This window comes from Rhinopithecus roxellana, chromosome 3, assembly GCF_007565055.1.
Source record: "Rhinopithecus roxellana isolate Shanxi Qingling chromosome 3, ASM756505v1, whole genome shotgun sequence".
In the NCBI taxonomy this organism is placed as follows: domain Eukaryota; kingdom Metazoa; phylum Chordata; class Mammalia; order Primates; family Cercopithecidae; genus Rhinopithecus; species Rhinopithecus roxellana.
In genome coordinates, this window is record NC_044551.1 from 162,608,206 (window position 1) to 162,626,797 (window position 18,592).

At 39.9% G+C, this 18,592-nt stretch overlaps 1 protein-coding gene across 2 annotated transcripts in view; it reads right to left on the reverse strand.

The window, feature by feature from the left end:
• Positions 1-4,762: 4,762 nt before the first annotated feature.
• Positions 4,763-18,592, reverse strand: part of PRELID2 (PRELI domain containing 2) — a 77,144-nt gene continuing 63,314 nt past the window's right edge. For both annotated transcript variants that reach the window (XM_010370625.2, XM_010370626.2), the window contains 2 exons: positions 9,746-9,815; positions 4,763-5,401 (listed from right to left, as the gene is read on the reverse strand). In XM_010370625.2, the coding sequence (XP_010368927.1) occupies positions 9,756-9,815 (60 nt within the window). In that variant the 3' untranslated portion in view covers positions 4,763-5,401; positions 9,746-9,755. The remainder of the gene's footprint in view (positions 5,402-9,745; positions 9,816-18,592) is intronic.

Sequence of the window (18,592 nt, forward strand, 5' to 3'; positions counted from 1 at the left end):
CTGTTTGTCCATGTTGGGCTTCATGACTTCTCCCTCTACGGATCCTGGTCCTTTGTTCCATTAGCACATGGCCTACCCAGGTCACTCAATAATGGTGGCCTCTGCTTATTTCTGGGAGAAACTCTAATGTCTCACCTTGAGGGAAGGCAGGGAGCTAACGTCATATGGTCAGGATAATACCCTCATCTGGGGCAGCTGAAAAGGACTAGGATTATTACTACTAATGATAACCATAAGCTCGGCTGAGAGATGGGATACCCCCCCAAATTAGAATGTACACATAAATATTAGGTTGTAACAACTTTATTTCAGACTGATTGCAGGAAGGAATTTCATAGGTAAATAACTGATTTATAGCTCTATATCACAATAACAGTGAATCAGAAACACTTCATCCCACACAAAAACTTGGCCTGAGAATTTTTTGAGTTTTAATCCTCTTAAGTTTCACATTATAGAACTGAATACACGAAAACACTAACACAACTGTGGGAGACAATGGTTTATTGATCAAGAGAAATTATTTCTAGCAATATCTCAGTTGCCATGAGGTCACAAATATGACAACTGCAGATGAGGATGAAGAAGTGAGTTAGAGGAAGGGAGTTAAGCCACTACAATAATGCCACCAAGTCAGTGCAGCAAAGTACATTCATTTTTATCGCTAGAACAGCTTTCAAAACCTCATTCAAATCCTCTCTACTGTTACTCAACATATAGTATGTAGTTACACAATTTCCCAACCCCAGGGCAAATTAGAGAAAGGTTCCTAGAAGTAGACACAGTAATGGGAGAGACAAACGACAGATAAAAGTGAGGGAAAAGAAAAACTCTAAAAAACCATGGTAGAACCCAAAGAGCAAACATATCTGGAGCCTTCAGTGTAGGGACTTTAACAAAACTAAGTAGGACCTGAAAGAATTAAAAACATACATGACGACTCTGAAAAGATTTAATTATCCCCAGTAGACTGTGTTTGCAAAAGCAGAGAAATGTATACTAAATTAAGAAATAGTTTGACGTAAATGATTGAAATAAAGCAAAAAAGATGCGTAAGTTAAAAGAATAACCTTGAGTTTTCTACACCATGCACCCTACAATTCCTCACCATTATTGCGGAATATCAGTACATATATACTGCTTATAAAATACACACAGTAGTTCATAGAAAAAGAATACAGCACCTTTTTCATCCATATATGATTGAAACTATAAAAACCCCTTCCTGGTAAAAGCACCTCAATCATACAGTGATAGTTCAAGTCAGCTTCTCTCTGCATAAGAACTTTATACTGTGTCCTGAGTGATCAACTGAAATTCCATGAATCAGAATCGCTGGGGAAAGGGCCTGAGAACTTGCACTTTAGCACATTTCCCCAGAGATTTCCGGTACATGGGAAGTCTGAGAATCACAGGGTGAATCATTGCCTTGAAGACAGGAGGAGACTGTCCAGGTCTGTGAATTAACCCTTTCCCACTCTTGTTTCTAGTGTGCCCAATAAGGCTGTACTCCTGCTTCTGACATTTCTTAAGCTACACGGTACAGAATAAAAAACATGGACTTCTAAATGTTTTATCACAAAACATACAATTTTTAAAAAATTAACAAGCCCTAATTAATTCCAAAAAGAGGACAGACACAGCGGCTCATGCCTGTAATCCCAGCACTTTGGGAGGCAGAGGCAGGAGGATCATTTGAGGCCAGAAGCTCAAGACTAGCCTGATCAACATAGTGAGATCCTATCTCAAAAAAAAAAAAGGAAATGGAAAAAAATAAAAAGAGACCATAAGATTTCTTAGCCATATATGTGAAGCTGGAAGCAATAGCTGCCTGCAGGGGGAAAAATACTGAGTGAGGAAAAGTAATCCCTGAGGACTATTTAGGAATGAGGAGGAAGATACATCTAAAAGTAGTCTTGGAGGAGAGGTAGAATGCAGCGTGCATCCAGAATACAAAAATGCAAATCTATTACAGCTTGGCCAGGATGTTTAGGCCTGTCCTTAACACTCTGGAAGCAGAGGCTAAAAACTACTGGCTGCAAACATGTTGTTGTTGTTTTTTTTTTTTTTTTTTTTTTGGCCAGCACAATGTTTTAAACAATTCTGAATTGGTTGCCAGTAAAAAACTGGGAGATTTTTTTTTTTAATTTTGTCTTTTCTTAGAAAAGTGGAAATAGGAAGTACTAAAAAAAAGACCAGCGACACAACCACACTGTGCTGGAACAGGGCAAAAGCTGCCTACCTTTAGTCAGGTATGTGCTCCCAATGGTGTCACCTCAGGGGCCCCAGCCTGCCTCCCTCTTCAGACCAGCTGCCTGATCCCTGCAAGCATAACCATTGGCCACCCCTGCACACAAGGCAGAAATTCAACCTCTCTGTGCCTCACTCTATTTCTAATAAAAAAATTCCTGCTATAAAGATCCTTTCCAACCACAGAGATATTTAAAAAAAAATTAGATAATGTCTGCAAATACCTAGAAGTCATTGTAGTGTTCTTAGCTGCCCACTGAAATTACCTAAGGAGTTTTTTTAAATCCTGATGTCTTGGTTCTACTATCTGAGATTCTGGTTTCTTGGTCTGGGAAGCAACCCAGGAATCAGAATTGCAGAAAGCTCCCCAAGCAATCCTAACAGACAGCCAAGCTTGAGAACTCCTCCCTTCAGATGGGAGTCGTTGAGTGTGAAGGGTTAAACTTACTCTAATGTCAACCTCCAAATACAAATTTCTTGTCTCTCACCTCCACAATAATTTTCATCACCTCTTATTTTTGGAAATAGGCTATTACTCCAAAAGCCTACCAAATGCCATTTACAAGGTGGAAAAAAAGGTCAAAGTGTGTTTTAGTTTCTACCATTATTTTTCCCTCCAACACAATTGAAGAATGGAAACACTATGAAGCTGAAAAGAAATTCAGAGACAAAATTCAGGCAGCACGAAGAGCTCAGATACAATAAGAAGAGGCTCACAGTGGCAAGCTTGTATGAAAAAATGCAATTGCTTTGAAATTCATCAATGAATTACATGGAAATTTTTTCAGACATTTTTTCAGTTCAACCATTGTGGAAGACAGTGTGGTGATTCCTCGAGGATCTAGAACTAGAAATACAATTTGACCCAGCCATCCCATTACTGGGTATACACCCAAAGGATTATAAATCATGCTGCTATAAAGACATATGCACACATATGTTTATTGCGGCACTATTCACAATAGCAAACACTTGGAACCAACCCAAATGTCCATCAATGACAGACTGGATTAAGAAAATGTGGCACATATACACCATGGAATACTATGCAGCCATAAAAAAGGATGAGTTCATGTCCTTTGTAGGGACATGGATGCAGCTGGAAACCATCATTCTCAGCAAATAATCACAATAACAGAAAACCAAACACCGCATATTCTCACTCATAGGTGGGAATTGAATAATGAGATCACTTGGACACAGGAAGGGGAACATCACACACCAGGGCCTGTTGTGGGGTGGTGGGAGCATGGAGGGATAGCATTAGGAGATATACCTAATGTAAATGACGAGTTAATGGGTGCAGCACACCAACATGACACATGTATACATATGTAACAAACCTGCACGTTGTGCACATGTACCCTAGAACACAAAGTGTAATAAAAAAAAAAAATTCCCCAAGACTCTCCAATAATGGCCAGATTTTTTGTTGTTGTTGTTGCTTTTTTTTTTTTTTTTTTTTTGAGATGAAGTATTTTTTTTTTTTTTTTTTTTTTTTTGAGAAGGAGTCTCGCTCTGTCACCCAGGCTGGAGTGCAGTGGCACAATCTCAGCTCACTGCAACCTTTACCTCCCAGGTTCAAGCAATTCTCCTGCCTCAGCCTCCTGAGTAGCTGGGATTACAGGCATACACCACCACGACCAGCTAATGTTTTTGTATTTGTAGTAGAGACAGGGTTTCACCATATTGGCCAGGCTGGTCTTGAACTTCTGACCTTGTGATCCACCCGCTTCAGCCTCCCAAAGTGCTGAGATTACAGGCGTGAGCCACCACGTGCTGCCCTGATTTTTATCTTAAGAAGATGAATTCCAAATTATTACCTCTCTTGAAGATTTTTTAGATAGTATGTATTATATTTTGGCTTCTGATCACGAGAAATGCAAACTACTGCCATCTAAGTTTCAAACAGTAGTACCACCTTACATTACAGTTGAAAAGTACATTTGCAAAATGTTTGACATAATAATGGCTTCCATTTCCTGGTCTTCTACTATGCACCAGGCGTCATGCTAGGTGCTTCATAGGCATGATCTCTGATCAGTTCAACAATCTCACAAAGTTAATTCTATCATCTTGTTTCACAAATTTTTTTTTTTTTTTTTTTTTTTTTTTTTTTTTGAGACGGAGTCTCGCTCTGTCGCCCAGGCTGGAGTGCAGTGGCCAGATCTCAGCTCACTGCAAGCTCCACCTCCCGGGTTCCCGCCATTCTCCTGCCTCAGCCTCCAGACACAAATTTTTTTAAATGAGGTTCAGAAAGATTTAAAATTTTGTTCATGATCACTGAGCGAGTAGGTGCCAGCACTTGGATTCAATCCCAGGTCTGTCCGTTGACTTAAAAACCTACACAAAATTACTTTCTTTAATCATCATAACGCATTGGTGGAAAGACTTGTGCCTGATTATCCCCATTTGCCCAATAAAAAACAGAGAGGTTAATGATTTGCTCCACATCACAGGATGAATTAGCAGACAAGAAACTGCCTTCCCACTCTTCATTTCATGTTCTTTTCAGAGGACCAACTCACAGTTTACATGTTACATTCTAAAAGCTATACTAATGGCAGTTACATATTACTTATGGGTAGGATAAAAATCTCCTGATTTCTGAGAATCTTAAACATTGTTATAAATATGGCTTAGCTTCAACATAAGTCTGGTACATTCCTGTTTGTTCCAGTCCATGCATGAATCAGGTACCAGTTTCAACTCCCTTATTGGTTCCAGAATCCCCTCACAAATCCTATGAACAATGGTGCTGATAACATAAGGGCACAAGCACCCTCTCCAGGCCTTTATCCTGTCCTTAGCTGCCCTCACACCATCACCAGACAACCAGCAGCACACCCTGAGGAAGGGCACACATCATCTTACACGGGTCTTTTTCCCTTTATTTGTAAAATTATAAAGAGATTGTGTCATAAAAATCCAGCAAGAAGGTCTCATCTCCCTGAGTTCCACCATTCGAAGCAGGATCCCAGAGGAGGGTATCATTTTATGGCCTGGCAAGAAAGTCTTCTCTTCTTGAAGCTGCCGACACTGTATCCTCAAACCTGTATTCCAGAAACTGTATCTGTGATGTGTTGTGGTCAAGAAGTGACTCTCAAAAATAAAAAATAAAAATAAAAAAGTGGACATGGATACAGCTGTCCTGCAAGAGAAAGCAAACAGGCTTTATCACCTCATAAACATGTCTCACCAATCAATACTTATTTGCCCTCTTTTCTGAAGCAACTCTTTAGAGTCCACTTGAATTCTATCACTACGGATAATTCTTGAAATTGCATTTCTCCCTCCTAATGATCTTCAAACAAGGCAAGCACTTCATTTTATTAAGTCCAACTACCCAAAGGAGCTGGTTCAGAGAAGAGTTAAGATATAGCTAAAATTGAGGTCTTAATCATTCCAATGTGATAGAAGTCTGCTATGCTGTCAAATCTCAACAAGCCTGATCTCCCAACTGCCAGTGGCAAGAACAGACAGATGTCAGGGTTATTTGTTTTATTCAAAAATGACAAGAAATCAAAAATCTATCAAATGGATGTGTCAACAGCAACGCCACAAGCATATTGGTTAGTGAGATTTATGTGTCTCCATTTTGGCTCATGACAAAAATCACCTTCTAAGCTTTCTAATCTTCAAATGCCCACTTGGACATACAGGTCAGAGAGTTCTGTGAAGTATCTTTAATGTTAGGTACAATGTAGAACGTAGTCACTTCCTATGTGAATTTAAATTATGCAAATTTAAAATATGGCATGACATAAAAATATTAAATACTGTCTCCTTATGCACATTTCTGCAAATCCCACAAAACGTCTTTTAAGTATCAAAAATTGCAAAATTCCAAAGCTGGCAAATTGAGTAAATTATAAATAGCACCTACCCTACAGCCTCATCACAGTGCCACTTTATGTGCCAAACTAAATGCCTATATGTCTACTCCATTGTGTACGTGCATTGGAACTTTATGAGCAATTTTAGTGACCACTGTTGCTGGTATTTTAACTTTCTGTTATTATTTTAATACCTTTTTATGTCTTAATATAAAATCAGCCAAGTCTTCACAAAGTGTTGATGTTAGAGCTAATGCAAGAAAAACAAACTGTCAAACTGTATTTTAAAAGGCCAATCACCACAACACTCCTTGATGTTAATTTAGGACACTAACTCAGTAGGCAAAAATTTTCTTCCAGAACCAGACAGTAAATATTCTAGGCTTTGCAGCTGTAAGGTCACTGTTAATAACTATTCAACTCTGAGTTGTAGCTTAGAACATAGGAGCATAGTTGTGTTCCAATAAAACTTTATTTATAAAAGCAGGAAGCAGGATAAATTTGGTTTATAGGCTGTAGTTTTTTGATCTCTACTTTATTTTATTTATTAGCTATAGAGCTAATTTCCCCCACTTCTTTTAATGTAGCATTTTACAACTCATGAAAACAATAGTACCCCCACCTACAACCACCCCCTCCATTTTCCATACAGTTATTTGAGAAATTAAAAAGTTCCATTAAAATAGGCACATTTCAAACTTGAAAAACTCTGTAAGAATAGTCAAGAAAATGGGAAAAAAGTAAAGGAATAAGCTGGCAGCATTTGATGCAACATCAAATTGTAGATTTATGTGGTAAGAGTACATACATACATATACATATATTCCCTACTTTACAGTTACTCCTCTGAGAAAACTGGTCATGAATTTTGAGAGTTTGAATTATGTAAATCCTTCAGGAAATTTCATTGCATTGAATGCATTACATGCAACTGTCCTGTACTAAACTCCTTGTTATATTCAGACCTCGACCATTTCACTTAAGAGAGGAGAATAAGTTGCTTTTCACCAACAATACGATGTCCCAAGTTCATGGCTTAGCCCTCAACCACAGGACAAAAAAACAAACAACAATAACAAAACACACCAGCCTGGGCAATATAGGGAGACTTCATCTCTGCAGAAAAGGAAAAAATTAGCCAGGTGTGGTGTACACGCCTATGGTCCCAGCTACTAAGGGGGCTGAGGTATGAGGATTGCTTGAGCCCCAGAGGTCAAGGCTGTTATGAGCCGTGACTGCGCTACTACACCCCAGCCTAGGCAACAGAACAGCGAGACCCCATCTCAAAATAAAACAAAACAAAACATAGAACATGGGTAGCAAGACAATAGGTAATGCTGTAAACTTGTTTAATTTACTCATCTTCACTACCATCAATTTAAATCCAAATCAATTTAAATCCAAATTGATTTAAAGTACAAGTTGATGTGAATCTCACCTCCCCTCTTTTCAACTGCATTTTCTCGAGGGTGGAGCCTGGCCACATTTAAGCAACAAAAAAGGGGGCAAACAAGAAGCTGAGATGCTAAAATCAGGGAAAAGCCATACAAAGAATATCATTCTTCCTATTAATCAAAAGTTGACCGAATACACGACAATAATATCTAACTCCTATTAGCTTTCTCAGTGCCCTGACATTTCATCTGTCTCTACCCAGAGATGTGAACTCATTTGAAACTGCCATTCTCAAAGTGTGGCCCCAGGACCAGGATCACCATCACCTGGAAATCTGTTAGAAACACAAATGCTCAGGCCCCATCTCAGACCTACTGAATCATGACTTGGGGAGCGGGGCCCACCAATCTGTGTTAAATCCTCCAGATGACTCGGATGCTCAAGACAGTTTCAAAACCACTAATTTGAAGTTTGAAGACCAATAGGTGTATACGTTTCCCATGGAAACGGAGACCCCTCATTCCTTCATTTACCTTGGAGCTGACTCGAGATCCCACCCCCGAGAGTAAGATGGGATCTGTGCCTAAGCATGCAAGTGCAAGAGGTGCTTAGTGAGCCTCACAAATATGCTAGCCGAGAAAAACAGGGAGATGTGGCCAAGTTGTTCTCTATAATTTTCTAAGAAACAGGGTGGGTGTAGGAGTAAACCATATTTAGATCCAATTCCAGCATTTTATGAGCACCTGCTGTGTGTATGCCTATGCTAAATGAAATTATCCTGTTTAGCTTTTCCAGTAATAAAGGAATCTGTTAATATGTATTAAGTAGGCAGAGGTTTAATATTAATCAAAATGGAGTCCAACCTGCAAATAAGCAGAAAGACTTTACAATTCTCCAAATGATGTTCATTCACAGGTCTGGACAGCTTGCTTTGTACACCAAGGTGCTTGTATATGATGTTCCTTTTGCTTCTTTTTGGTTAACTGCTCTCAAATTTTATTGTTTATCACAATTAGAATACCAGGTTGCTTACACAAGACCACATGTCTCGATTAAACCAACACAAGAAAATTTGAGGTAATTCTACATTACCCAAGGCAAAGTATGTTTTATTCAAAGGTTTCAACTCTCAGATGTTAAAAACCTAAGGCTGGCTGGGCACGGTGGCTCACGCCTGTAATCCTAGCACTTTGAGAGGCTGAGGCGGGTGGATCACAAGGTCAGGAGTTCAAGACCAGCCTGGCCAACATGGTGAAACCCCTTCTCTACTAAAAATACAAAAATTAGCCAGGCATGGTGGTACACACCTGTAGTTCCTGCTACTCAGGAGGCTGAGGCAGGAAAATCACTTGAACCCGGGAGGCAGAGGTGGCAGTGAGCCGAGGTCAGGCCACTGCACTCCAGCCTGGGCAACAGAGCAAGACTCCATCTCAAACAAACAAAAACAAAAAAACCTAAAGCCTATAAATTCTGTAAGATATAGATCTATCATACTCATTTATTTTGGGCTTTGATTCTCTCTTAAACAACTCTGTCCTACCCTTTCCACTATAAAGACCATTCTCCCTGATTTAGACAACAGAAATGTAGGGGGTGGGGATAAGGAGTTGAGTAATTCTGCAATCTCCCACTATCTGTTAACCCTATACCATTTGCCCTAGATTGGCACGTGCTTCAGCACGAGTGCTGTCTTCCTTCCATCCTGTGCCCATGGCAGACACTGTTAACCATCAAGGCGCTCTTACCCAGAGCCTGGGAATTACTCTCAAGACCTCAGAATCCCTTTCAATAGCATTTCAGGCAGCTACCCACAAACAGTGGAAATACAGATGACTAATAAGAGATATTTGTTTCACTGGCCAATCAACATGCCCCTTCCTTGTTTCTCTTCCTGCTCCAATTACACTTTTAAAGCCTTCCTTTGATTATTTTCAGAACAAAAACATTAAGCTTCAGTTAATCTGAGCTGCAGTCTTTACAAATCTATGACAGCTTGAGGCTCTCAATCATGGTAGATTGTGCAACAGTTTTAACAATTTGAATAGAGTTGTAACCCAGCATGTAATACAAAACTGCTCTGAAAATCAAAGAACCAAGTAAATAAAAGTACTGAAGAGATAAAACACCTGTGAAATAGTATTCTGTGCATATAACTGGGAAATGTGCAGCGTGAATAGCCCAGGGAGGCTGCTTTCGAATACCAGGCTGATAAGCATGAAAACATGGCTTGCGTGAATAATTCTGACTTTGCTTTTGGTACTCACTGATGATTCTTTATTCAGCTAAGGGGGCACCACACTGTTCCTTTAGTAGCATCTCCATGATTCTAATTCCCTATAGAAAGAAGGAAAAAATAAAATAAAATGCCCTATTTCACAGACAAGTACTTTTACATTTATCACAACCTTTTCCCTTCAAAGAATCCAGGTCATGGCCATATATTCATTTCAAAAAGGTAGGCTCATGGCCACACCTGACATTTTTATAATATTTTACTCAGCAATTTCACATACATTATCTCCACATTTGCTCAGAATCACTCAGCGACGTAGGCAGAACAGAGCTTACGATCTCCATTTTAAACATAGGAAAACAGCCCAAGAGTAGTTAAATAACTTCTTGAAAGTGGCCCTGCCAGAGCTAGAATGATAATGGCAGCAGTTAATATTCATTGAACATTTACAAATATGCTAGATTCACTGCTGGGGTTTTATGTGCATTACCTGGGGGTAGCGAGTGCTATGGTGTACCACTGAGATCCCTCCCAGAACTAAAACACTCCTTCCCTTTCCACCAACATTGTAGGCTGCAGCTGGCGCACAGACAACCTCAGTCAAAGGGAACTGCCTTATCTGAAGTCATGTCCCTCCAGGGGCAGCCTACAACATTGGATGACTGGTAGGTACAGGGGTATAAAGACCTGGCCCCTTCCCTTAATTTGGGACAACTCTGGGGAGCATCCAACCCTCAAAGCTCCCCAAGGGATCAGCTAAGACCTTTGTTTCAAGTGCATTGCAGTTCAAAAATCCCTTCCCATACCCCATGACAAGAATTGTTCGTGAGTGGGCTCTCCAATACCCCCTGCAGGCAAATCTCAAATTGAGTCTGTGTCCCAAGAGCTGACACAGGACACCTTAATACACATAAAACCGCCAAATAACTACTATTCTTACCCACATTTTACTGATGAGGAAACAGAAACTCAAAGAGGTTTAAATAATTTGCCTGAAGTTACACAACTATTAAGTAATAAAGCCAGGGAAAGAGCATGGGCACCCTCTTCCTTTTCAAAGGCATCCATGAGCTTTCTTGCAATGTTCATTCTGCTACTGTCCATACCCACCTGTCTACTCAGTATCCTGTCCAGAAAAATTCTACCTTGGAAGAAAGAAGAAAGCAGAAATTCCTTTCCTCCTTAAAGGACAAGTTTTACAGACCAGAGGATAAACCTTCAAGTGGGAAGAGAGGGTTATGATGCGATTTACATAGTGGGGTCTCCAGGACATCAAAGTTGGATCCATGGGAAAGGGAGCCGCTATTTTCAAAGACCTGAGCCTGAGAATTATTGCAGATCATAATTATAAGGGGAACTTAAAATACAGATCCCCAGGCCCCTCCCAGGAAAATTCTGATTTAATGGGACTCAAGCAGGCACCACAGCTCTATGCCCTTAACAGGCACCCATAATTCATCTTATGATTAGGCAGGGCTGTGAACATCAAGTGGTCCTGCAGGTAAAAGGCAGAGATTTCCCACTTGGGATCTGAGACCAGGGATGGGGACAGAGGGTAATCAAAGTCATCACTAGAGAAGACAATAAAATATATTTAACACCAAAGTAGATTAAACTAAAATTAGTATTTCCTTGAGGATTCAGAAGGTCCTTCAGATTCTGCCCGGCTATCACCACAAATACTACCATTATCTTAGAAGGAAAAAGTATTACTGGATCTTGAGAGAATGCTGAGTAGTAAGGAGTGTTTGCTAAACCAAAGCAGTAAACCACAGGACCAGGAACACCACTCTCAGAGGTAGGAGACCTGAGTTCCAGTCACAACTCCACCAGTCATTCTGCTGGGTACCTTAGGCTGATCACTTTTACCAAGGAGTAACATAGACCACAGAGGTCAGGGCACTGGGAGGAAGATGGAATTAGTGCTTTCTATACCTAGCTACACTCTAGCCTTACTAGGGGAAGTCAAAAAAGAAAACAGATTCCCAAGAGTCTACCCAAGAGTGTGTTTGATTCAGTCAGAAATTTCAGGGCTTCAGGCCTGAGTCTGAATGTGTATAACATACCTCATGTTGATAAGGACAGGTGGCAGGAAAATATTAGGTAGAAAAGGGCAGTCCCTGGTGAGGGCCACACCCTCAAGCCTAGACCTGTGGCCCAAAGTGAGAACATGCATTCCTGTTTTCCCACATGAATGTTGCCTTTTCCAAAACCACCCTGGCCCACCCCACCCCCCATCCTGTAACCCATAAAAACCCCAGGCCCCACCGGTGTAGTGGCAGAGTGGCAGAGGAGAGAGGAGAAGCAGCAGCTGTATATCAAAGAGAAGCAGCTTGATTTCAGAGGGATGGCTTGATGGCAGGACCTTGGAGAATTCAGCCAGGGATAGCCAAACTCCAGGGGAAGACCATCTTTCCACTCCATCCCCTTTCCAGCTCCCCATCCTGCTGAGAGCCACTTCCACTGCTCAGTAAAACCCTCCACATTCACCACACTTCAATTCATTCATGCCACCTGATTATTCCTGTACGCAGGGCAAGGACCCGGGTGTGAGTGCAAAAGGCTGTCACACTGACCCTCCACTGAGCTGTTTAACACTTAAGCCACCCATGAATGACAAAGCTAAAAGAGCATACTATAACACACACCCTCTGGGGTTCTGGGGGTCACAGGCAACCTCTAGATGCTGCCACAGGCCCGCATAGAGTTCTGCTCCTGCTGGCTGCCTAGAAGCACTCATCCTGCACCTGCTCACCTGCACGCTCCCCCTCTTGCAAGGGGTTGAGAGCTGTTTGCTGACTAAATGAGCCAACCCCTTCATAAGTCATGGGAAAGGGTCAGGGAACTATTCCATTTCAATGTGATTCTGAAACACAATCAGTTCGTTTACTTGAATTTGTAAATAGCAACTTTACACCATCTCTTCCAACTCTGACAGTCTTGGAATTGATGAAATAGGTTATCCTTCATCATTTCTGAAGAGATAGTATATACTGTACTCTTAAGAGGTACCCGCCATTTAAATAATTAGGGGAGGCTGGGCGCAGTGGCTCATGCCTGTAATCCTATCCCTTTGGGAGGCTGAGGCAGGCAGATCATGAGGTCAAGAGATCGAGACCATCCTGGCCAACATGGTGAAACCCCGTCTCTACTAAAAAATACCAAAAATTAGCCGGGCACAGTGGCAGGCGCCTGTAGTCCTAGCTACTCAGGAGTCTGAGGCAAGAGAAAGGCATGAACCCAGGAGGTGGAGCTTGCAGTGAGCCAAGATTGTCCCATTGCACTCCAGCCTGGGCCACAGAGCGAGACTCTATCTCAAAAAAAAAAAAAAAAAAAAAAAAATCTATTTGTTTATATATTCATTCATTCATTCATTTTAGCCCTAGGGAAAAAAAAAATGCTTGGCTGGGCATGGAGGCTCATGCCTGTAATCCCAGCACTTTGGGAGGCTGAGGCGGGTGGATCACTTGAGGTTAGGAGTTTGAGACCAGCCTGCCCAAAATAGTGAAATCCTGTCTCTACTAAAAATACAAAAATTAGCCAGATGTGGTGGTGCACACCTGTAGTCCCAGCTACTCGGGAGGCTGAGGCAGGAGAATTGCTTGAACCCACGAGGCAAAGGTTGCAGTGAGCCAAGATCACACCACTGCACTCCAGCCTGATGACAGAGTGAGACTCCAAAAAAAAAAAAAAAAAAAAAAAGAATTAGGGGAAAGGGGATTGGGACCAAGGGATGAAACAACCAGTGAAATGAAATTTAACTAAATTCTTAACAGAAAACTTGAATTGTGCCCCTTTTTGTTCTTATTCCCTTAACAGATCCAGTTAACAAATATGTACTATGCACCTACTACATGCACTGGAGATTAAATGGTGAATGCACAAGATAGTTCCTGCCCTCATAGAGTTTATTTTACAGTCTAATAGATTCCAGAAAATTTTCATTCCCTCATTTCACTTTTTTATTCTAACAAATCTCTGGACAATAATTAAATGTCTTCTTTCTGTTTTCAGGAAGAATAAAAACTATCACATTAATTCTCTTTCAAGCTTTTTTTTTGCAGAGTAGATGCATAAATCCAGACAGGATGACTTTGAAATAAGAAAAGCACACTGCTTCCTTAGGAGGTAAGAACCTGCAAACTTTCCCATCCATCTAAATTAAGACCTCCACCACTTATTGAACTGAACACTAATTGACATAAGCGAAGACTGAGGTTTTCCTTGGGAATTGAAAGATGTTATTTATTGAATCAATTATGTGCACAGGGTGTCAGTTGATTTTTCTTTCCCTTTTTCCCCCCTTTCTTATACCACTTTAGTCTTTTTAAGCAGAACAGTTAGAAATGGAACATGGAGAATGGGGGCAGGGAGAGAGAGGCCAATAAAATGAACAAAAGAGAAAAAAACACCTAACAGGGAAGCTAAACCATGATTTAGTACCTCTCTTTGGTAAAGAAGGACCAAATCAAAGCCCAATCGATAGAGTTCTTTCAAATAAAGTTCCAACGCTTAAATCTCAACCCCCAGGAGATCAGGCTTAAAGGGGCTAAATTTACACCACTTATCACACAATGATGCCTGAAATGCAGAACAAACATTAAGTGGATCTACCTTTATAGATAAGGCTTAAAAGCTTTTTGGACTGACAAACCATAAACCAGCTTGATTTTATTATTTCTTTCCCCTTTGAGATTTTTTTTCTCTATTACAAGGCTATCTTTCTCTATTTGCCAATGTACAGATAAGTGAGCTATCTCGCAGGTTCATTTCCCTAATACCAGAGCTGTGCTGACCAAATGTATCCCCACAAAGGAGACTCAGAGTCTTTCAGATTCAAAACACTTCACAAATTCTCCACTCTAAGAGTTTCTGAGAAATAACTGATTATTACTAAAAACACAAAACTTGTCTTAAGAGGAGTAGGAATAAGTTGAAACTATTCAACTTATTTATTTAATTTAGTGGCTAAATTCAAACAGTATATTTATTTTGTTATAAAACTGATCCTTCCTTGAGAAGCTCTGATTTATGTAGGAGGCTTGGAAGAGAGTAATATTAGACAGAACAAAAATTTTCTAAAGCAGTTCTCAAAAGGTACATCCACAGGGAGCTCTTAACAAAAGAGAATTGCTCACTTAATTATCAGTGATAAAAGATTGGTGCTAAAGACCCTCACTGGAAATAATGCTTTCTGGTGGGTCATGTCTTTGGAGTAAACACCATGAACTGATGCGCCCACTGTGTGTAATGAAGGGCAGGGAAGCTATGTGGAACAGGGATGCAGATAAGACAAGAAGCCTCTACACAAGGGGCCATTGGCCTCTTCAGAGGAAATAGAGGAATTAAAAATAACTGAAAGACAGACAGCCTCTGAGAAACACTATGCCTTTTAAAAGAAAAAAGTACAGTAATGTGCTGCTTGATGATGTTTCAGTCAATGACAGATAATATATATGATGGTGGTCCCACAGGACTGTACAGGAGCTGAAAAAATCCTATCACCTGATGACTTTGTAGCTGTCATAGCATCAGAGCCCAACGCATTCCTCATGTATTTGTGGTGGCATTGGTGTAAACAAACCTACTGCACTGCCAGTTGTATAAAAGTATAGCACATACAATTATAATATAATAATACTTGATAATGATGATAAATGACTATACAACTGGTTTATATATTTATTATGTTGTACTTTTTATTATTTTAGAATGTACTTCTTCTTATGAAAAAAAATTAACTATAGGGCCAGTCATGGTGGCACTTTGGGAGAAACTGAGGTGGGAGGATTGCTTAAGGTCAGGAGTTCAAGACCAGCCTTGGAAACATACTAAGCCGCCTTCTCTACAAAAAAAAAAAAAAAAAAAAAAATTAATTAGCCAGGTGCAGTGACATGAGCCTGTAGTCTTACCTACTTAGGATCACTTGAGTTCAAGAGTTTGAGGCTGCAGTGAACTATGATTATGCCACTGCACTACAGCCTGGGCAACAAAGTGAGAGACCCTGTCTCTGAAAAAAAGTTAACTGTAAAACAGCCTATGACAGGTCCTTCAGGAGGTATTCCAGAAGAAGACATTGTTACCACAGCAAATGACAGCTCCATGTTACTGCCCCTGAAGACTTTCCAATGGGACAAGATATGAAAGTGAAAGACAATGAAATTGATGATACTCACTCTGTGTAGGCCTAGGCTAATGTGTGAATTTGTGCCTTTGCTTTTAACAAAAAAGTTTAAAAATTAAAAATTTTAAAAATAGAAAAAGTTTCTAGAATAAGGATATAAAGAAAAAATACTTTTGCATACCTGTACAATGTGTTTGCGTTTTAAGCCAAGGGTTATAACAAAATAGTCAAAAAGTTAAAATTCAAAATTTTGTAGAGTAAAAAATGTTAAAGAAAGCTAAGGTTATTTTGTTATTGAAGAAACAAAAGTATTTGTTTATAAATGTAGTGTAGCCTAAGTGCAAAGGGTTTATAAATCTGCAGTAATGCACAGTAATGTCCAGTAATGTCCTCTGCCTTCCTACTCACCACTTACTGACTTGCCCACCCAGAGCAACTTCCAATCCTGCAAGCTTCATCCACAGTAAGTATCCTATACAGATGTACTCTTTTACCCTTTTTCTTAAATCTTTTATACCATATGTTTACTGTACCGTTTCCTATATTTAGCTATGTTTAGAGACACAAATAGTTATCATTGTGTTATAATTGCCTACAGTACTCAATACAGTACGTGAGTACAGATTTATAGCCTAGGAGCAATTGGCTGTACCATATAGCCTGGGTATGTTGTACAACTGGCTGTACCATACAGCCTGAGTATGTTGTAGGCTCTACCATCTAGGTTTGTGGAAGTACACTCTATAAGGTTTGTACAATGACAAAATCATCTAATAATACATTTCTCAGAATGTATCCCTGTTGCTAAGTGACTGTATAATGGAAGAAAGGAAGTAGAAACTAATATTGCAGGAAGGAAGGACTTGCAGAAGTCACTTGAAGAAGAGGGATTTGAGTAAGACCCAAAGTCTAGTCATGAGTGTGACACACAGAGATAAAGGGAAAGACCTAAGCAGAAGAAGGCTTAAGAAAACGGATGGGAGTGGCCAGATGCGGTGGCTCACGCCTCTAATTCCAGCACTATGGGAGGCTGAGGCAGGCAGATCACCTGAGGTCGGGAGTTCAAGACCAGCCTGATCAACATGGAGAAACCCCATCTCTACTAAAAATACAAAATTAGCCAGGCATGGTGATGCATGCCTGTAATCCCAGCTACTTGGGAGGCTGAGGCAGGAGAATTGCTTGAACCTGGGAGGCGAAGATTGCAGTGAGCGGCGATCACACCACTGCACTCCAGCCTGGGCAACAAGAGCAAGACTCCGTCTCAAAAAAAATAGAAAAAGAAAATGGATGGGAGTGGGAACTGCATGGAAGGGAGGAAGAGAGGAAAGGAGGAAGGGATCTGCATCCAATTTTCTCATCAAAAGGTAAGAGAAACACTGCATGAAATTTCTCCGCAAAGAGATCTTCTACCACAATAAAGCAACTTTTATGCAACTTTTAATCTGATGCTGTCTAATCCTTTTAGATATAGAACTTTATCTAGAAAGTGGAATAACACCTAATAATAATCTAAAATAAACAGGCTAAAATTCCTTGGCACATACCGTGTGCCAAACACTTTGCCTGCAGTCACTTATTTTACCCTCCCATCTCCTTTTTATTTCTTTATTTTTTTGATGAGACCAAAGCTCAGAGAAATTAAACAACCTGTCCAAAATCACCCAGTAACTAAACCTCAATTTGACAGGAGGCAATCTGGCTCAAGAATCCAGGATCCTGAATCTTACTACACTGTGGGGATGGGAAGTTTAAATGAGAATGCAAAAGTGAAAACCCCACTACACTGCTGGAACTAGTCTGTGTTGTGCTGCTGTAACAGAATACTATAGGCTGAGTGATTTGTAAACAAAAAAAAACTTTATTTGGCTTATGGTACTGGAGGCTGGGGAGTCTAAGATCGAGGGAGTGTATCTGGCGAGGGCCTTCTTGCTGTGTTGTAACATGGCAGAAGGCACCAGTTGGCAAGAGAGCAGGTACAAGAAACCAAGAGATTGAACTCACAGTTTCAAGTCCTTTTATAATCGGCATGAATCCATTCAAAGGGGTGGAGTCCTCACTAGCTAAACACTTATTAGGTCATCTCCAACACTGTTGCACCAAGGATTAAGTTTCCAACACATGCTTTGGGGAGACACATTCAAACCATAGCAGGTATATAGCAAAAGTTTTTTTTTCCTTTCTTTATTGGCTGTATTCAAAGAACCTAATAAGTAAATCAGGTATTTTAGTCCTGCTCCCAAACAAAATAACATGAATCTTAATATATGAATCAATATCTAACCCCATCTACAAACTGTTTTAAAGACAATGTTTTTCAATTAGAAATAGCCTGATAAAATGTATGGCTTCAATATAATTTTCTCATAGTAGCTAATAAACTCTTGAGTAAGATTCATTTTTATTTTTATAAGTAACCCAAAATCTTTAGGTGTAACTGCAGAACATTGAACTGATACAATAATTCAGATGTCTTTGCTTCACATTATAAAGCTTTCTCTCTCCTTAAAGAGAATAGTTAATTCTCACAATTTATAATGGAAAAGAATATATCCCCAAATAATAAAGTCTAAAAATTGGAAAGCGACCTTATATTTTCTAGTCCAGAAATGAAACTCTAAGCAAAGAATCAAAAATGGTCTATCTCATTTAAAGAGATTTCCTGCAATCAAATATCAGAATGAAAGATCGATTACTAAATCATTTCCATGTTGCTGATTTTCAAATAAACCCTAACCTAACATGAAGATTTAA